Raw genomic sequence first — 19,252 nt, 5'->3', positions numbered from 1 at the left:
ATTCACAAGGTTACACTAAAATGTTTTTTTGATTTTTCTGAATAATCCATATTACTAACCGAGAATGCTAAACCGGATGATGGACGCAGGCACATCCGGCAACGGGCCGTAGCTGCAAAAAGACGTACTGCGCAGGCGCAAAAAGAGTCCGCGAGAGTCGGCTGAGGAGCCGAGAAAGGCGGACAAAAGAGGGCGAGAGAGGCGGATGAGGAGAAAGGCGGACAAAAGAGGGTGAGACAGGCGGATGAGGGTCCGCGAGAGGCGCAGGCGCAAAAACAGTCCGCGAGAGTCGGAGAAAGGCTGACAAAAGAGGGCGACAAAGGCAGATGAGGGGCCGCGAGAGGCGGACAAGACCACAGAAAAAAGGAGTGAGCACATACAAAAAGGAGTCACAGAAATGAGTCGCAACAAGCACCGAAAAAAGGAAAAGGCACATAAAAAAGTAGTCAAACGCGGGCAAAGCACGAAACACATTGCACACGAAACTAAACACACCAAAAAAAAAAGAACAGACGAGCGCACAACAGCAAGGCACGACCACACCCCCCCACACCCTACAGGCACGGGACGGGACGGGACACACACCAAGAAGGGGATTCAACAAGCCCATGGAAGACAAAAAAAAAGAACACAAAACCGCCCCACAGACCCTACAAGCAAGGGACGGGACACACACAAAGAGGGGGATTCAAACAAGACACAGGAACACAAAAAGAAAGAAGACGCTCGCGCAACAACAATCCCCCCCCCCCCCAAATCAATAAGAAGTGACACCCAAAGCCACATATTTAAAGGAAACGTCCATATTAAACATACGTCATCTCAAAACCTTCACACTAGGCAGCATAGGTGGATCTCATTAAAATAAAGCACTATTAACCGTTCAACTGGAGAAAAGGCTCCATATTAACAGTGAGTGCGATCCTCCTTAATACTTATACATATTTCGCACGCTGAGGAACAAACAAGTCATGCATACACGGTCACGGGTACAAAACGATTCGGATCGGATAACGGGACCAAACACACGAACACGAATGAAACAAAAAGAATACACGGTGGCGCATACAACGCGCTTCGGAAAATACGTGAGAAAAAATGTCTCAGATCAAAAAACGCAAAGCTCAAGTAACCCCGTTACAGAGACGTGCCCAAATGAACAGACACATTGAACGTAGATGCATACAGCGCGCGTCTCAAAGTGCTGCATCGAAACAAGCACGATTTCAAAAGAAAGAGTTCGCGTCTCAGACATACAAAAAAGGGAGCAAAGCAACGCGCATATGACCGGCCAGAAAACAAGCAAGCAAGACTCCAAAAGCAGAAAGCTCAACTGACCGACATACAAAAACGGACAAGGCACGATACAAACAATGCACGACATAGAGTGAAACGGACTTTGCGCAAAGCGGAGGCGAATCAATTAAAAATCAAAAATAGCGCGTCACAAATAATGGACATGCAACAACGCGGCACTCAAACACCACAAGCAAAACATGTTAACGGCAGCGAAGGCTACAACGGGCTTCTCACACAGCACAGGCAAATCGATTACAGCTCCAAAACAACACGTCCCAAATACTACACATGCAACAACGCGCCTCTCAAACGGCACAAGCAAAACATACACCAGGAAAATTCATTCGGATTAATGAATGTCATTTGCAATCATTGTCATTCAGTTCACTTCCCTGAAGAAACAACTGGCAATACAAGTAATACATTTACACGTTGTTGTCAAAAGGGTCAAATTAGACTGCCTCCTTTACATTCATATCCTGAATTTCTACAGAAGCTTCTAACTGACGATGTACCTGAAAGTGAAATCTTTATCAACTGCATTAGATCCTACAAATCGGTATCCACTATGAACATTAACGGTGGCACTGCACGTGACATCCGTCTTGAAAAAATGTTGTTTATTGATGAATGTACAATGGCATGAAGTCACTTACTCAACACCATTCATAAACTTCTACAAACGTTTATGAATAATAATATTCGATTTGGAGGAAAGGTACTTTTATGAGGAGGAGATTTTAGATAGTGATTAGCTATTCTTCCAGATGCCATGCACTCAGCTATTGTTCAGTGCACCTTAAAATACGCAGACAATTGGCATTGCTTTCAAAAGATACAGTTAGTAAAAAAGATACGATGTCCAGAACCAGATCATAACAATTGCTTATTACAACTGAGAGATGGTACACTCACCAATACAGATGGACTTCACCCACATATTATTACAATTCCTCAAGCCTTTATCTGCGACGACTTAGTTACAGACAGATTTGGAACAGCAATCTCATTAGACCAAATGCCCCTTTTAACACAACGCACTATATTATGTCCAAAAAATATTAATGTGGAAAACATAAATACCCAAGTCATTCCATTACTTCCTGGAGAGACACAACTCTTTCTAAGCTCTGACAAACTTGACTCTGATCACAACAATAACCATCTTCATTGACCTTACAAGTTCTGAGCTGGAATTACCTTTTACACTTAAACGGCGTGTACAAAGAAATTTTCCAATAAACCTTTACACTGTGCCACACACTTTATTGTTTGCTTTCTATTTGCATCATCTACACCTTCACACTGTTCTATATCTCATTCATACATCACGCTCTTTGTCATTCCCAACACCAGGGGTTGGCAAGCGAAGCGAGCAGGGGGCGGAGCCCCCTAGTTGATAGAATATTACGGAGTTTGGGATAGTATAATAGTACATACAGTGGGGCAAAAAAGTATTTAGTCAGCCACCAATTGTGCAAGTTCTCCCACTTAAAAAGATGAGAGAGGCCTGTAATTTCCATCATAGGTATACCTCAACTATGAGAGACAAAATGAGAAAAAAAAATCCAGAAAATCACATTGTCTGATTTTTGAAGTATTTATTTGCAAATTATGGTGGAAAAAAATATTGGTCAATAACAAAAGTTCATCTCAATACTTTGTTATATACCCTTTGATGGCAATGACAGAGGTCAAACGTTTTCTGTAAGTCTTCACAAGGTTTTCACACACTGTTGCTGGTATTTTGGCCCATTCCTCCATGCAGATCTCCTTTAGAGCAGTGATGTTTTGGGGCTGTCGCTGGGCAACACGGACTTTCAACTCCCTTCAAAGATTTTCTATGGGGTTGAGATCTGGAGACTGGCTAGGCCACTCCAGGACCTTGAAATGCTTCTTACGAAGCCACTCCTTCGTTACCCAGGCGGTGTGTTTGGGATCATTGTCATGCTGAAAGACCCAGCCACGTTTCATCTTCAATGCCCTTGCTGATGAAAGGAGGTTTTCACTCAAAATCTGACGATACATGGCCCCATTCATTCTTTCCTTTACACGGATCAGTCGTCCTGGTCCCTTTGCAGAAAAACAGCCCCAAAGCATGATGTTTCCACCCCCATGCTTTACAGTAGGTATGGTGTTCTTTGGATGCAACTCAGCATTCTTTCTCCTCCAAACACGACAAGTAGAGTTTTTACCAAAAAGTTCTATTTTGGTTTCATCTGACCATATGACATTCTCCCAGTCCTCTTCTGGATCATCCAAATGCTCTCTAGCAAACTTCAGATGGACCTGCACATGTACTGGCTTAAGCAGGGGGACACGTCTGGCACTGCAGGATTTGAGTCCCTGGCAGCGTAGTGTGTTACTGATGGTAGCCTTTGTTACTTTGGTCCCAGCTCTCTGCCGGTCATTCACTAGGTTCCCCCGTGTGGTTCTGGGATTTTTGCTCACCGTTCTTGTGATCATTTTGACCCCACGGGGTGAGATCTCGCGTGGAGCCCCTGATCGAGGGAGATTATCAGTGGTCTTGTATGTCTTCCATTTTCTAATAATTGCTCCCACAGTTGATTTCTTCACACCAAGCTGCTTACCTATTGCAGATTCAGTCTTCCCAGCCTGGTGCAGGTCTACAATTTTGTTTCTGGTGTCCTTTGACAGCTCTTTGGTCTTGGCCATAGTGGAGTTTGGAGTGTGACTGTTTGAGGTTGTGGACAGGTGTCTTTTATATTGATAACGAGTTCAAACAGGTGCCATTAATACAGGTAACGAGTGGAGGACAGAGGGGCCTCTTACAGAAGAAGTTACAGGTCTGTGAGAGCCAGAAATCTTGCTCGTTTGTAGGTGACCAAATACTTATTTTCCACCATAATTTGCAAATAAATTCTTTAAAAATCAGACGATGTGATTTTCTGGATTTTTTTTCTCATTTTGTCACTCATAGTTGAGGTATACCTATGATGAAAATTACAGGCCTCTATCATCTTTTTAAGTGGGAGAACTTGCACAATTGGTGGCTGACTAAATACTTTTTTGCCCCACTGTATTGGTTAGATTAATGATTTTTTAGAAACTTTAAAAATCTTTTTTTTTTCCTCTAAGTTCATGGGTGTATAAGTATAAGTTTGGGTCGTGTTTTTAAATATGCTCCCTACCTGAGCCTCTTTGAGTCTTTAGTTGTGCAAGGTTTGTACCACATGACTTGAAGTTGGAGAGCGTGTTCCACCTAACAGCGGAAGTTTTTGGGTTACATATTTAGGTATCACAGGAGATGACATTATTTGACTTCCTCATAACTTTTCAGTAGCTTTAGATTTCAAAGGTATCATTATTTTGACAGCTAGTTAATATGCTGCTTGACAGCACTGGTGTCTGTAGGAATGTTTTCCAGGTATGGTGAGCTAGTCTTTTCTTGTTTTTTTTTTCCATTCTGTCATGGTACAGCAGTTAGACAAGCCTCAGTTCTGTCTGGTCGGTCCAAAACATCCACTTTTATGGGGGGCACATTTTGAAAGAGTTGTTAGCCACTGAGTGCTAATTTGTAGGTCCAGTACACCCCATTTGATTTTATTGTGGGTTGTCATAGAGCACTGTTACTAGTCATTGGGGATGTTGCACTACGTGACTCACAGTTACTGGAGTGTGCTGCAGTTGTCCACAACTTCTTAAAGATTGCTTTAAATGAAAACCATGGCTGAAAGTTGCTGGAAAGGTAGTGTTCTGTTACACCAGCATTAGGTTGAGGGGCTTTCTGGCAATCAGGGAGGAGGAGGCCAGGTTATAAATGAGGTATTTGGCAGTGTTTTAAGTTCAGATTTCTGTCAGTACCAATGTGTTGAATAGTAGGTTGTATAATCTGCACTTTGTAGTAATAGTGTGATGACAACAGAAGGATCCAGAAGCAGAACTGAGTTTTGATAGATTAAGTGTTGCAAAAGGAAACAAGGCTGCTTCATGTCTTGGTTTTCTATCAGTTTAGTCTTGACACTTGGATGTTTTTGTTGAGATACCCACATTTAAACTAAATATTGGTAAAACTCTTTTAATGTCAAAGCTGCATTTTGACATACTGTATATTATGTTGTGAAAGTATTAAGTCTAGACTGGTTCTGTTCTGTAACATTGCTTTATTTTTGTTCAGCACAAGACATGGCTACAAGGGAACAAAAGCGGAGTTAAACAGTCAGGGAGAAGATTGTCAGGCTGATAAGCCAGTTAGTCCAGTGAAGAAATCTCTGCCTGTTGTCACTGTTCCTAAAGGCTACAGTGTAAGTATATGTGTGATGAATAGTACAACATATTGACTAATGAATTTCAAGGCTTTGTGTAGGCAATATAAAAATATAATAATGTATTGCTCAATCCCGCTGTTTGTCTTTTAGGCAATGAAACCGCACATGAAGTCATTCCTTCATACTGTGCCAAGAAACCAGTTGTTGATGTCTACCCCAAACTCACTCTGTCAATCAACCATTGTCAAATCTTTCATTAAACACACTACCCCACTCAAAGTTGATACCAAGGTAATTAAAGTCTTGTGTATATCTTTACTGTATTAAAAAGAAACAATGCACCTTGTGCAAGATTCTTCCCTGGAAGCAAGAGAAAAAAAAACCAATATTTTAGTGGAAAGGGGTGGTTTGTTAATTTTATGGTTGATACTATATATACGACCAAGTGTGAAGCAACACTTAATGTTTTCAATAAATAGTTGTTGTCCATTGTGTTTATTTTTATCATGCTATGTTTAGTTTCATTTTATTTTTCTTGTTTTTGGGTCCCTTACCTTGCAGACTGAAGGAGTAGTAAGTATACATATACACTGTTTGTATTTTTGTTGTGGAATGAATTTGGAACATGCAGTCTCCTTATGTGCATTTAAATGCCCTTCCACTTGCCTCCCAGATATTGTATTTAAGTGATTTCTTACCATGTTCATCCTAGCTTTTAGCATTCCATTACCTCTAGCAAGCCTTTGAAATTTCAAAATGATGTGGTAGAAAGCAAATTTATAGGACAGATGATTTGTGATGCCCCTTTTGAATGTAAGCTGAATCATTATATCTAATCCTCAACATCAAAAAAAAAAAATACAATGCTATACAATGTAACTGAACTATTGAATCATTTCTTTGTTAGTCTACCCCTTAAGTTTGGCCATTTTTCTGAAGAGTTGCTAATTGTATTGTCAGTCCATTAGTGATTGAAAATGACACCTGTTACAGATATCTCGCCGTTTTATAAATTTTATATATTCTACATGAACACAATTTTGGCAACACTACATTACCATTATTTTTTTGCGGTCTGTTTTTTTAGAACAATTTACAAATCTGTAAAAAGACAGTGTGCTTACCAGGAATAGATTTAGTTAATAATATCTAACAAAAGTTTAATATAAAGCATAGGCTATAGTTAATTCCATGACTATGGAAGGATTTAAAAAAAATAATAAAATAACCCGCTGGTAGTTGACAGAGCATGCTGGCCTCAACTTTTAACTCTGTAAGCCAGTTGAGTGCTTCGTGGTACTATGAGTGGGAGCAGATATTCAGGAACTGACTTACAAAACTGACATAAACTGTTATTCCTTCTCCCCTTTACAACTTAATTAAATTATTACATCTTATTACTTTAAGCAATGCGTATTAAGCGAGCTGTCAGCTATAACACAAACTGTGTGTAAAACCAGGTATTGGCAAAGGTAACTTAACTTTGCACTGCCAAAGACTTTAAAATAAAAGTGATGTTATAATGAAGAAAAAAAATGAAAATTGGAAATAAAGTACAGTGGAACCTCTAGATACGAGTTTAATTCGTTCCAGCACTGAGCTTGTATAGCGAATTTCTCGTATCTAGAACAAACGTCCCCATTGAAAATAATGGAAATCCAGTTAATCCGTTCCGCATCCCAAATATATTAACATAAAAATCAATTTTCCTAACAAATAACACTGATAAATTATATATACTGTAGTCTACCTTTAATAAATAACACTGGTAAATAATATAACTGATTATTAAAAGAATCAAAACAGGTGTCCAAAGTGCAGTAGAGCATTCAATAAATCTTTAAATAAATAATCTTTAAAACAGTTGTGAAGTGGAGGTTTAAAGTACATAAGAATAACAATCCTTTAACACGAGGTTAAAACGTCAACAGGAAGCAGTCTTCAAAAAACAGATGACAATCCCCGGTGCTTCTTCTCTGTTAGTGTCTCACCTGCTTCTCCCATGCGGGCTCTGCAACAGGCGAGACACTTAATGCAGCTGACCTTCTCTACACCGTCCTGCTTCAGCTGTTTGGCTCGCCTGTTCAGCTACACGCGAGCCTGTACTCGCTCGCTCTCTCGCTCCGACTTCCTACTGCTGCGGATTACTGCCTCCTCCTGCAACCTCCGTTCTCTCTCCTCTCCTCTCTTTTCTTTTACTTCTTCTCCCCCTTAACCGGCTCGCGCTTCTCTATATATGCGGGGAAGACATGGCAGCTGCTAGGGTTACCACTTTTAATACAAAAAAATAAGGGACGCATACGTATTGATTCAAAACGGGACGCGCAATTTCATTCTCAAATACGGGACGATTCATGGATGTGGGCAGTTTCCCACCTGTGCACTTAGGTGAGAAACGCAGACACCGCAGATCGCCCTGCGGCTCGCTACAGCTACCACGCCCCCTCGCTAAGCCGCGAGCTATACCCACAGCCTGGCTCATGGCTCATTACGTGAGCAAATGCTCGTATTTAGATCTGAATTTTTCGCTCATACTTTCCTCGTATTTTGAATTTCTCGTATACAGAGGTGATCGTATCTCGAGGTTCCACTGTAGTTATTTCCCATTGTGTTTAATGTGGAAAATAAGAACATGCACAGTGTTGTTATGCAAGAGCGGAATAGCAGAGGTAAGGGAAATCAACCCCAAATGATCTGGATAAACTTAACGGTCAGAAGGCTGTCTGTTTTAGTAATGATTAACCCCACAAGCTAACCACTCAAAAATGCGAACAGGCTGATGTTCTCTTCAGTAGTGGTGTGCAAGAGAAAAAAACCCAGTTTATTTTGAGTGATATACAGGTGCTGGTCATAAAATTAGAATATCATGACAAAGTTGATTTATTTCAGTAATTCCATTCAAAAAGTGAAACTTGTATATTAGATTCATTCATTACACACAGACTGATGTATTTCAAATGTTTATTTCTTTTAATGTTGATGATTATAACTGACAACTAATGAAAGTCCCAAATTCAGTATCTCAGAAAATTAGAATATCAATTAAGACCAATGCAAAAAAAGGATTTTTACAAATGTTGGCCAACTGAAAGGTATGAGCATGTACAGCACTCAATATTTAGTTGGGGCTCCTTTGGCCTGGATTACTGCAGCAATGCGGCGTGGCATGGAGTCGATCAGTCTGTGGCACTGCTCAGGTGTTATGAGAGCCCATGTTGCTCTGATAGTGGCCTTCAGCTCCTCTGAATTGTTGGGTCTGGCGTATTGCATCTTCCTCTTCACAGTACCCCATAGATTTTCTATGGGGTTAAGGTCAGGCGAGTTTGCTGGCCAATCAAGAACAGGGATACCATGGTCCTTAAACCAGGTACTGGTAGCTTTGGCACTGTGTGCAGGTGCCAGGTCCTGTTGGAAAATGAAATCTGCATCTCCATAAAGTTCGTCAGCAGCAGGAAGCATGAAGTGCTCTAAAATTTCCTGGTAGACGGCTGCGTTGACCTTGGACCTCAGAAAACACAATGGACCAACACCAGCAGATGACATGGCACCCCAAACCATCACTGACTGTGGAAACTTTACACTGGACCTCACGCAACATGGATTCTGTGCCTCTCCTCTCTTCCTCCAGACTCTGGGACCTTGATTTCCAAAGGAAATGCAAAATTTACTTTCATCAGAGAACATAACTTTGGACCACTCAGCAGCAGTCCAGTCCTTTTTGTCTTTAGCCCAGGCGAGACGCTTCTGACGCTGTCTCTTGTTCAAAAGTGGCTTGACACAAGGAATGCGACAGCTGAAACCCATGTCTTGCATACGTCTGTGCGTGGTGGTTCTTGAAGCACTGACTCCAGCTGCAGTCCACTCTTTGTGAATCTCCCCCACATTTTTGAATGGGTTTTGTTTCACAATCCTCTCCAGGGTGCGGTTATCCCTATTGATTGTACACTTTTTTCTACCACATCTTGTCCTTCCCTTCGCCTCTCTATTAATGTGCTTGGACACAGAGCTCTGTGAACAGCCAGACTCTTTAGCAATGACCTTTTGTGTCTTGCCCTCCTTGTGCAAGGTGTCAATGGTCGTCTTTTGGACAACTGTCGAGTCAGCAGTCTTCCCCATGATTGTGTAGCCTACAGAACTAGACTGAGAGACCATTTAAAGGCTTTTGCAGGTGTTTTGAGTTAATTAGCTGATTAGAGTGTGGCACCAGGTGTCTTCAATATTGAACCTTTTCACAATATTCTAATTTTCCGAGATACTGAATTTGGGACTTTCATTAGTTGTCAGTTATAATCATCAACATTAAAAGAAATAAACATTTGAAATACATCAGTCTGTGTGTAATGAATGAATCTAATATACAAGTTTCACTTTTTGAATGGAATTACTGAAATAAATCAACTTTGTCATGATTTTCTAATTTTATGACCTGCACCTGTAATGCGGAAATGATTGCAAATAAACAATCAGCTGTTCACTTAAATTATATTATTCATTAGCAGGCAGCCCTAGTAGACATACCCAATTGTTTTTTTTCCTTTTTCTCCCAGTTCTTTAGTTTTATTTCTGAACTAAAAAGGTTTGTGCTGATTTTCTGCTTGGTAACAATGTTATAATATGTTTGTTCTTGTCCTAAACATGAGTGCCAGTGAATCTAGTGTGATGTTTGATTTGCCAGGTTAGCACACAGCAGGCAGCCAATTAGGAATCTCTGCCAGTGCTAATGTGAGTATCTAAACTTGGTCGCTTCAGTCTCCTCATATTCTTTTCAGTGGCGTAGGAGGGGGTAGAGAAATACCGTTTAGAAATGCCACCCAGACCCGTTAGCCTTACAGCACAGGAAGCCAAATGCTTAGTGTAGTTTGAAAACATCAGTGTCTCCTTTTGGGAGCAGGTGGAGGTTTTAGGTGACAGAGTGAAGTTTTATCTGGAGTTCAACGAATACAAATGCATCAAAGTGAAGTATGACTTTAATGTAACAGTATCCAAACTGGACTTAAACTTACTGCTTACAGGTGTATGTAATAAAACTGCAGCAATCCAAAGAGCATGCAGTAGATGAAGACTGGAAAAATTACTTTGCACCCACAAATTAGGACCCATTTCAGCATGTGGTTAAGTCGGTTGGTTAGTAATGTGAAATTTGTTGTTTCACGATTGGCTTGTAGTAGGTGTCACTGAGTTTCAAATATGCCAGAGCAAAATTCGTCAGCAGTGACATAATATCAACTAGATCAAAATATTGTTTATTACAGAATACCATTTGCATGAAGCAACACTGTTGTTCAACAAGAACATTTATTTATATAGTACATTTTCATACAAATAATGTAGCTCAAAGTGCTTTACGTGATGAAGAAAGAGAAAAAAGACAAAAGTAAGAATTAAAATAAGAGAACACTAACCCCTGGTCTGATGGCCAGGGAGGACTGAAAAAACAAAAAAAAAACTCCAGACGGCTGGAGAAAAAATAAAATCTGCAGGGGTTCCAGGCCATGAGACCGCCCACCCCCTCTAGGCATTCTACCTAACATAAATGATCAGTCCTCATTGTATTCAGGGTTTTCATGGAAGGACTTGATGATGACGGTCACATGGACTTCTGGCCTTTAATCCATCAATGTAGGAGCATCATGGTGCTTTGATTAGGTGGTGGTGGCACAAGTTGCCACCACAGAAAACCGGAAAAAGAACAGAAGAGAAAGTAGGGGTTAGTACGGATTTTGGAGCCACCATAAATAGTAATGATAATTAATTGAATATGCAGAGCATCAGGATTAAAGTAATGTGTTTTTAGCAGTTTTTTAAAGTGCTCTACTGTATCAGCCTGGCGAATTCCTATTGGCAGGCTATTCCAGATTTTAGGTGCATAACAGCAGAAGGCCGCCTCACCATTACTTTTAAGTTTAGCTCCTGGAATTCTAAGCAGACACTCATTTGAAGATCTAAGGTTACAATTTGGAATATAAGATGTCAGACATTCCAATATATAAGATGGAGCGAGATTATTTAAGCCTTTGTAAACCATAAGCAGTAATTTAAAATCAATTCTGAATGACTCAGGTAACCAGTGTAGTGACATCAAAACTGGAGAAATGTGCTCAGATTTTCTTTTCCTAGTTAGGATTCTAGCAGCTGCATTCTGCAGTAGTTGCAATCGATTTATGTCGTTTTTGGGTAGTCCTGAGAGGTAGGATTCAAACCAATTTAAGACACTGCTAGAGAGGCCCACCCACTGACTAAGGCGATTTGTAGGAATATTGTGATCAAAGGTATCAAATGCAGCACTTAGATCTAAGAGGATGAGAACAGATAAATGGCCTCATGTCTGCATTTATCCGCAAGTCATTTACTACTTTAACGAGTGCAGTTTCTGTGCTGTGATTTGTTCTGAAACCCGACTGAAACTTATCATGAATAGCATGTTTATTGAGGTGGTCATTTAGCTGCATAATGACTGCCTTCTCTAGAATTTTACTTAAGAATGGTAGGTTAGTAAATCAGTAATAAACATCATATGGTGAGCAATGAAACAGTTACAAATGGTGCAGTAATTTGCAGGCTGTTAGTGGTTGCAAGTTATTTTGTTCAGGTGATCTGGTTATGAATATTTTTTTTACTAAAAGAGAAAAAATGTACAGGTTATATTTGGGAAAATAAGGTATTCCACCCCCAAAGCTTTGTGTTTTTTAAATTAAAATCTATTACTTACCCTGTGTTTATTTATAGTGATGACTGAGAAATTATTTTTCTGAAGAACACAGACAACTCCTTACACAATTGGCATCAATAGGGACAAGGCTGAACAATGTCAAAAAATGTCAAAATGTCAAGTTACTTGTGTCATATAATGCACCTGTCAGGTATCCAAGTTGTATGCTCACAACATTACAAACATAACGTCTAATGTTCAGTCATGCTACACCTAAATATTTACAAGCAGGTGTACCAAATGCAACCACTGACTGTATCAGAGAAATGCTATATCGTTCCATTTGTTTTCACCATTAATTTTGTAATGTTTTGGTTTTGTGTATGGTGATGATGGTTCACTTAAGTTTATTTTGATAGCTCTCTTCACTGAATGCAGGCACAGAGTGTTGACATGTTCTCAGGTAAAATGCAAATACAGACTTTACTAATTACTAATTGCATAATAAGTACACATTGAAACGCATTTTTGTTTAAAAAGACAGGTAAAGTACTGTAGTTTGAAATATATTAACTTAAATGTAAGTCATCAGTTTATGCCCATTAATTGATTGTTAAACTATGGCTAGTTGGCAACAGAGGATATGAAAGCTAAAATTCCAGTCCAGGTTTTTGATGTCTTCCTTTCATAGTTGTTTGCAGCTTTGTTTTATAGTTCTGTTATTGAGCACTAAAATACATTTATCTTTCCTGCTTAAATGGGAAGTTGTTTCTTTTTGCCCTGTGTAGATCATCAGACAGTGATGTAGAGGAAATGTAATAGCTGTAACTGTATTCTAAGACATTTTGCAATCTTAACTAGGAAAAAGGCCAACCACGCCTTGAAATACTGAAAAAGAAAGTAGATCAGGTAACAGAGCAAAAAAAGAAAATGGAAGAGGAAAAGAAACGGAAACTGGAAGAAATGAAAAGGTAAAAATCCAAACTCTATATCTGAACTAAATCTCTTTTAGTCACACTGTGGTATAGTGCTGGTTATTGGCACTGATGTCCGGATTCGATTTTGGTCCACAATGGCACAATGAATTAGCATCCACTGATTGGGTTACGGGAGTTGGATGTCTGAAGCGGAGCTCCATTGCAGTGGCTTTATTTTTTTCTCTTATTTCTTATTATCCTGAGGTATCCTGTATTTACCCAACCAGAGGAGTTTCTACTATAGTATATAAACATGAGTAACAAGAAAGGGGGTCAGAAAGAAACGGAAAAGAAACTTAAAGCAACACCCAAGTCTAGACAGGCATCAGGCCCAAGTGCAAGGTATGGCCTTTCAGAGACTGACCTGGAACAGGCAGGCAAAAGCACAGACTTCCCAGGACCCCACTCCACTGCATCATCTCCAGTCGAGAGCGAAAATGGGAGCGAAGGTGCAAGTGATGCAGGTCATGATAGCGTGCCAATTCCAGAAGATCACTTGACACTAGAAATGGCCTTGCAGTCCGTACTTTCATCTACTCCTCGTGAGCTGGAGGCATTGGCTGTAACTGTGGTTGCCACTTCACTCGCGGAGCACAAAAGCCAAGACGATTTGTCCGAACTGAAGGAAATGATCGTAACATTGGCCATGGCCATAAATGAGCTCAAGAAAGACATTCAGAAAAATATGAAGACAGACATAAATGGCTTGCACAAGACAAATGAGAAGCTGTGGCAGGATAATAAAGACTTGGAAAAATGTATATACAGTGCATCTGGAAAGTATTCACAGCGCATCACTTTTTCCACATTTTGTTATGTTACAGCCTTATTCCAAAATAGATTAAATTCATTTTTTTCCTCAGAATTCTACACACAACACCCCATAATAACAACATGAAAAAAGTTTACTTGAGATATTTGTAAATTTATTAAAAATAAAAAAATTAAGAAAGCACATGTACATAAGTATTCACAGCCTTTGCCATGAAGCTAAAAATTGAGCTCAGGTGCATCCTGTTTCCCCTGATCATCCTTGAGATGTTTCTGCAGCTTAATTGGAGTCCGCCTGTGGTAAATTCAGTTGATTGGACATGATTTGGAAAGGCACACACCTGTCTATATAAGGTCCCACAGTTGACAGTTCATGTCAGAGCACAAACCAAGCATGAAGTCAAAGGAATTGTCTGTAGACATCTGAGACAGGATTGTCTCGAGGCACAAATCTGGGGAAGGTTACAGAAAAATTTCTGCTGCTTTGAAGGTCCCAATGAGCACAGTGGCCTCCATCATCCGTAAGTGGAAGAAGTTCAAAACCACCAGGACTCTTCCTAGAGCTGGCCGGCCATCTAAACTGAGCGATCGGGGGAGAAGGGCCTTAGTCAGGGAGGTGACCAAGAACCCGATGGTCACTCTATCGGAGCTCCAGAGGTCCTCTGTGGAGAGAGGAGAACCTTCCAGAAGGACAACCATCTCTGCAGCAATACACTTCCAGACGGAAGCCACTCCTTAGTAAAAGGCACATGGCAGCCCGCCTGGAGTTTGCCAAATGGCACCTGAAGGACTCTCAGACCATGAGAAAAAAAATTCTCTGGTCTGATGAGACAAAAATTGAACTCTTTGATGTGAATGCCAGGCGTTACGTTTGGAGGAAACCAGGCACCGCTTATCACCAGGCCAATACCATCCCTACAGTGAAGCATGGTGGTGGCAGCATCATGCTGTGGGGATGTTTTTCAGCGGCAGGAACTGGGAGACTAGTCAGGATAAAGGGAAAGATGACTGCAGCAATGTACAGAGACATTCTGGATGAAAACCTGCTCCAGAGCACTGTTGACCTCAGACTGGGGCGACGGTTCATCTTTCAGCAGGACAACGACCCTAAGCACACAGCCAAGATATCAAAGGAGTGGCTTCAGGACAACTCTGTGAATGTCCTTGAGTGTCCCAGCCAGAGCCCAGACTTGAATCTGATTGAACATCTCTGGAGAGATCTTAAAATGGCTGTGCACCGACGCTTCCCATCCAACCTGATGGAGCTTGAGAGGTGCTGCAAAGAGGAATGGTCGAAACTGGCCAAGGATAGGTGTGCCAAGCTTGTGGCATCATATTCAACAAGACTTGAGGCTGTAATTGCTGCCAAAGGTGCATCGACAAAGTATTGAGCAAAGGCTGTGAATACTTATGTACTTGTGGTTTCTCAGTTTTATTATTTTTAATAAATTTGCAAAAACCTCAAGTAAACTTTTTTCACGTTGTCATTATGGGGTGTTGTGTGTAGAATTCTGAGGAAAAAAATGAATTTAATCCATTTTGGAATAAGGCTGTAACATAACAAAATGTGGAAAAAGTGATGCACTGTGAATACTTTCCGGATGCACTGTATAATCGTTTTGATGCAACATTGAAAAATATGCTGGGAAAAATTGAGGAACACATTCAGAAAAATGTGTCTAAACTGAGAGAACTTGCTGATCAGCTGGAAGACGTTAAGCAGACATTCATGGCTTGAATTGAAACAGCGGAACAATTGGCATCTAATGCCGATGGAAAAGCTACAGCTGTGAATTCTGAATGCAAAAAACTTGGAGACAAACTTGCGGCTCTGGAAGATGGATGCAGAAGGAATAATATTAGAATCGAAGGTCTACCTGAGAATCCTGAAAGTCCAAACCCAGTGAAACTCGTAGCTGAACTATTCTCAAAAGTAATTGGAGAGGCATGGCAAGAAGATATTACCTGCTGTCTGATCCGCTTGCAACGATATGGGTACCATAATTATACATCCTTTTCTCTTCTCTGACACTTTTTGTTTGTTTTAATTACAATTATAGGCGTATGTGTGGAAGAAATTAAAGTATTTTTTTTTTTTTTGTACTATTCTAAAGGAGACTGTTTAACATCATACCCTTGGTTTATTGTTATTATTGCATTAGGGTTTACTGGCCACTTTTTAACACCATTCCCTGGGTTTACTGGCTTAATATTTCAAGACTGTTGAAGATTATATTTTATGCTTATAGTATTTAGACTTCATCGGCAATAGATATCTCTACTTTTTAATCCTCAAACGCCGCTGCTGGGGGGCTTGTTTTGTTTTGGATGTGCTCCGTCTCTGGGTATGTCAGAGGACTGGGACTTTGTGAAGTGGGGTCCAGTCTCACGTGGGGAGGCAAAATGGGGGGGGTGGGGGGATAAGGGGGGAAGAGAAAGACAGCAAGCGATATCTAATCTATCCTTTTAATCTTTATAATTATAATTACCAACGTAACAGTACGCTGCATGGCAATAACTTGCGGGGAAAATTGGAAATTAAGGTTAAAGCTGTCTCACTTCCAGTTAAGACTACAAAATGACATCAAAAATTCAGAATCAATGTCTCCAAGATGGGACAGTTAAATTTGTGAGCTGAAATGTTAAAGGTCTGAATCACGAATTAAAGAGAAAGAAAGTATTCTCTCACATAACAGGTCTAAACGCTAAAATAGAATTTTTACAGTAGACCCACTTACTAAGCAAGGATCAGTTCCAGCTGCAAAAAGACCGGACTGGCCAAATGTTCCATTCCAGCTTTACAAAGAAAACTAGAGGTGTGGGAATTCTCATACATAGAACAGTCTCATTTGTGGTATCAGATGTAGTATCTGATCCTGAAGGGAGGTATGTGATTGTCATGGGCAATTTATTTAACAGTAAAGTGATTTTGATAAATGTTTATGCACCCAATGTCGATGATAGGGAATTCATGCAAAATGTATTTGCATCCATTCCCAATGTGAACACTCATAAAATTATAATGGCTGGGGACTTTAATTGTATTTTAAATCCACTCTTAGATAGGTCTCCTGTCACAGGGGGGATGACATCTAACACTGCAAAGACAATTACATAGTTTTTAACTAACCACAACTTATCAGACCCCGGGAGATTTCTAAACCCAAACTCAATAACATATTCCTTCTACTCACCAGTGCATCATTGCTACTCAAGAATTGATTATTTCTTTATAGGTAATAATTTCTTGCCTACCATTAAATCTTGCTAGTATGACGCTATTGTTATTTCTGACCATGCCCCTCTGATCTTGGCGCAAAAATCATTATGCCCCACATACTCATCTCGCAGATGGCTTCTTAACCCACTTCTATTAGCAGACAAGAACTGTACAGAATTTATATCAAAACAAAGTTTCTTCCTAGAGACAAATACATCCTCAGAGGTCTCTACATGAATACTCTGGGAAACTCTAAAGGCCTTTTTAAGAGGACAGATTATCTCATATCTTTCCCATAGAAATAAACTAGAAACCAAGAAGGTATCAGAGCTAACCAGCGAAATTACTAGAAAAGATCAAGAACATGCCAGGTGTCCAAGTGAGTCTCTTCATAGGACAAGGCAGGCTCTGCATTCAGAGCTCAACCTCTTAACAACCAAAGAAACTGAGCAACTCATTTTTAAATCAAGACATCATTATTTTGAACATGGAGAGAAAGCTAATAAGCTCTTAGTTCAACAAATCCACAAGCAAGAAGTTTGCAATGCTATCCCAGCAATCACCAACATGAACGGAGATAAAATCATTGACCATAAAAATATAATGCACACATTTAGAGACTACTATAAATTCTTATATTCTACTGAGTTTAAAGAAGACAACACACAATCTAATGCATTTCTGGACACATTACAGATACTACAAATAGATACTTTTAGTGCAGAGGAACTGGATAAACCTCTGGCACTATCAGAATTACTAGATGTTATAAAGTCACTTCAGAGTGGGAAAGTGGCAGGCCCTGATTGCTACCCTGTCGAATTTTATAAGAAATTCTCCACTCAGCTAGCTCCCCTCTTATTAGCAACATTTACAGAAGCTAGAGACAAATCAAATTCTTTCTCAAACTTTTCGCCAAGCATTAATCACCATCTTTCCTAAACAAAATAAGGACTTATTACAATGTGCATCATACAGACCAATTTCACTTCTGAATAATGATGTTAAGATACTCTCCAAAGTCCTAGCTAGAAGGATGGAGAAAGTGCTGCCTTTGGTAATATCACAAGATCAAACTGGATTTATTAAAGGCCGACACTTAGCTTCCAATCTTCAATGCCTGTTTAATGTAATATAATCACCTGCAAAGTCAAAACACCCCAGAGATATTATTATTGTTGGATGCAAAAAAAGCATTTGATATGATTGAATGGAACTACCTTTTCACAACATTAGAGAAATTTGGGTTTGGCCCGAACATTTGTGCATGGATCAAACTATTGTATACCAATTCAGAAGCTTCAGTTTGTATTAACAACATTTGTTCAGACTACTTTAAACTAGAACGTGGTACCAGACAAGGATGCCTCTTGTCACCACTGCTATGCAATCACCATTGAACGATTGGCAGTTCACTGTCAAAATGCTTATCAGATAAAGGGGATTATTAGAGAAGAACTTGAACAGAAAGTGTCTCTATGCACATGATATGGTATTGTATATATCAGACCCACAAAATACTGTGCCTGCAGTCTTAACAGCAGTTACAGAATTTCAAAAGATCTCTGGTCTCAGAATTAATTTGAATAAAAGTGTGCTCTTTCCAGTAAATTCTCAAGCATACAATATTAGATTGGACACCTTCCCTTTTATTATTGCAGATCAGTATAAATACCTAGGGGTAAATATCACAAGTAAACATAAAGCTCTTTATCAACAAAATTTCGCCGTCTGTATGGAAAAAATTAAGCAAGACTTGCATAGATGGTCAACCCTTCATCTCACTCTAGCTGGAAGAATTACCGTTGTTAAGATGAATATTCTTCCTAAGCTTCTCTTTTTATTTCAAAACCAATATACATCATTAAATCATTTTTTAAGCAGTTAGATACAAAGACCTAAGGCAGAAGGTGGCATGGCTCTACCTAACTTTCAGTTTTATTACTGGGCAGCAAACATACAAGCTATAAAAACCTGGACACAAATAGATGAACATACATAGGCTTGGTCCACAATAGAAATAAAATCCTACAGTACTTCTTTATATTCCCTGCTTTGTGCCCCAATAAATGCAAATTATCGTCAATATACTAATAACCCAATTGTG

At 39.7% G+C, this 19,252-nt stretch overlaps 1 protein-coding gene across 1 annotated transcript in view; it reads left to right on the top strand.

Moving 5' to 3' along the window:
• The window catches only part of LOC114645444 (inner centromere protein-like), a 72,738-nt gene that overhangs the window by 33,395 nt on the left and 20,091 nt on the right, over nt 1-19,252 (top strand). Inside the window, exons 7-8 of the mRNA XM_051923030.1 lie at nt 5,444-5,564; nt 5,679-5,819. Coding sequence (XP_051778990.1) covers nt 5,444-5,564; nt 5,679-5,819 — 262 coding nt within the window. The remainder of the gene's footprint in view (nt 1-5,443; nt 5,565-5,678; nt 5,820-19,252) is intronic.

The sequence above is a fragment of the Erpetoichthys calabaricus genome, chromosome 2, assembly GCF_900747795.2.
Source record: "Erpetoichthys calabaricus chromosome 2, fErpCal1.3, whole genome shotgun sequence".
NCBI lineage: Eukaryota > Metazoa > Chordata > Cladistia > Polypteriformes > Polypteridae > Erpetoichthys > Erpetoichthys calabaricus.
This window is presented reverse-complemented; position numbering and strand designations above follow the sequence as displayed.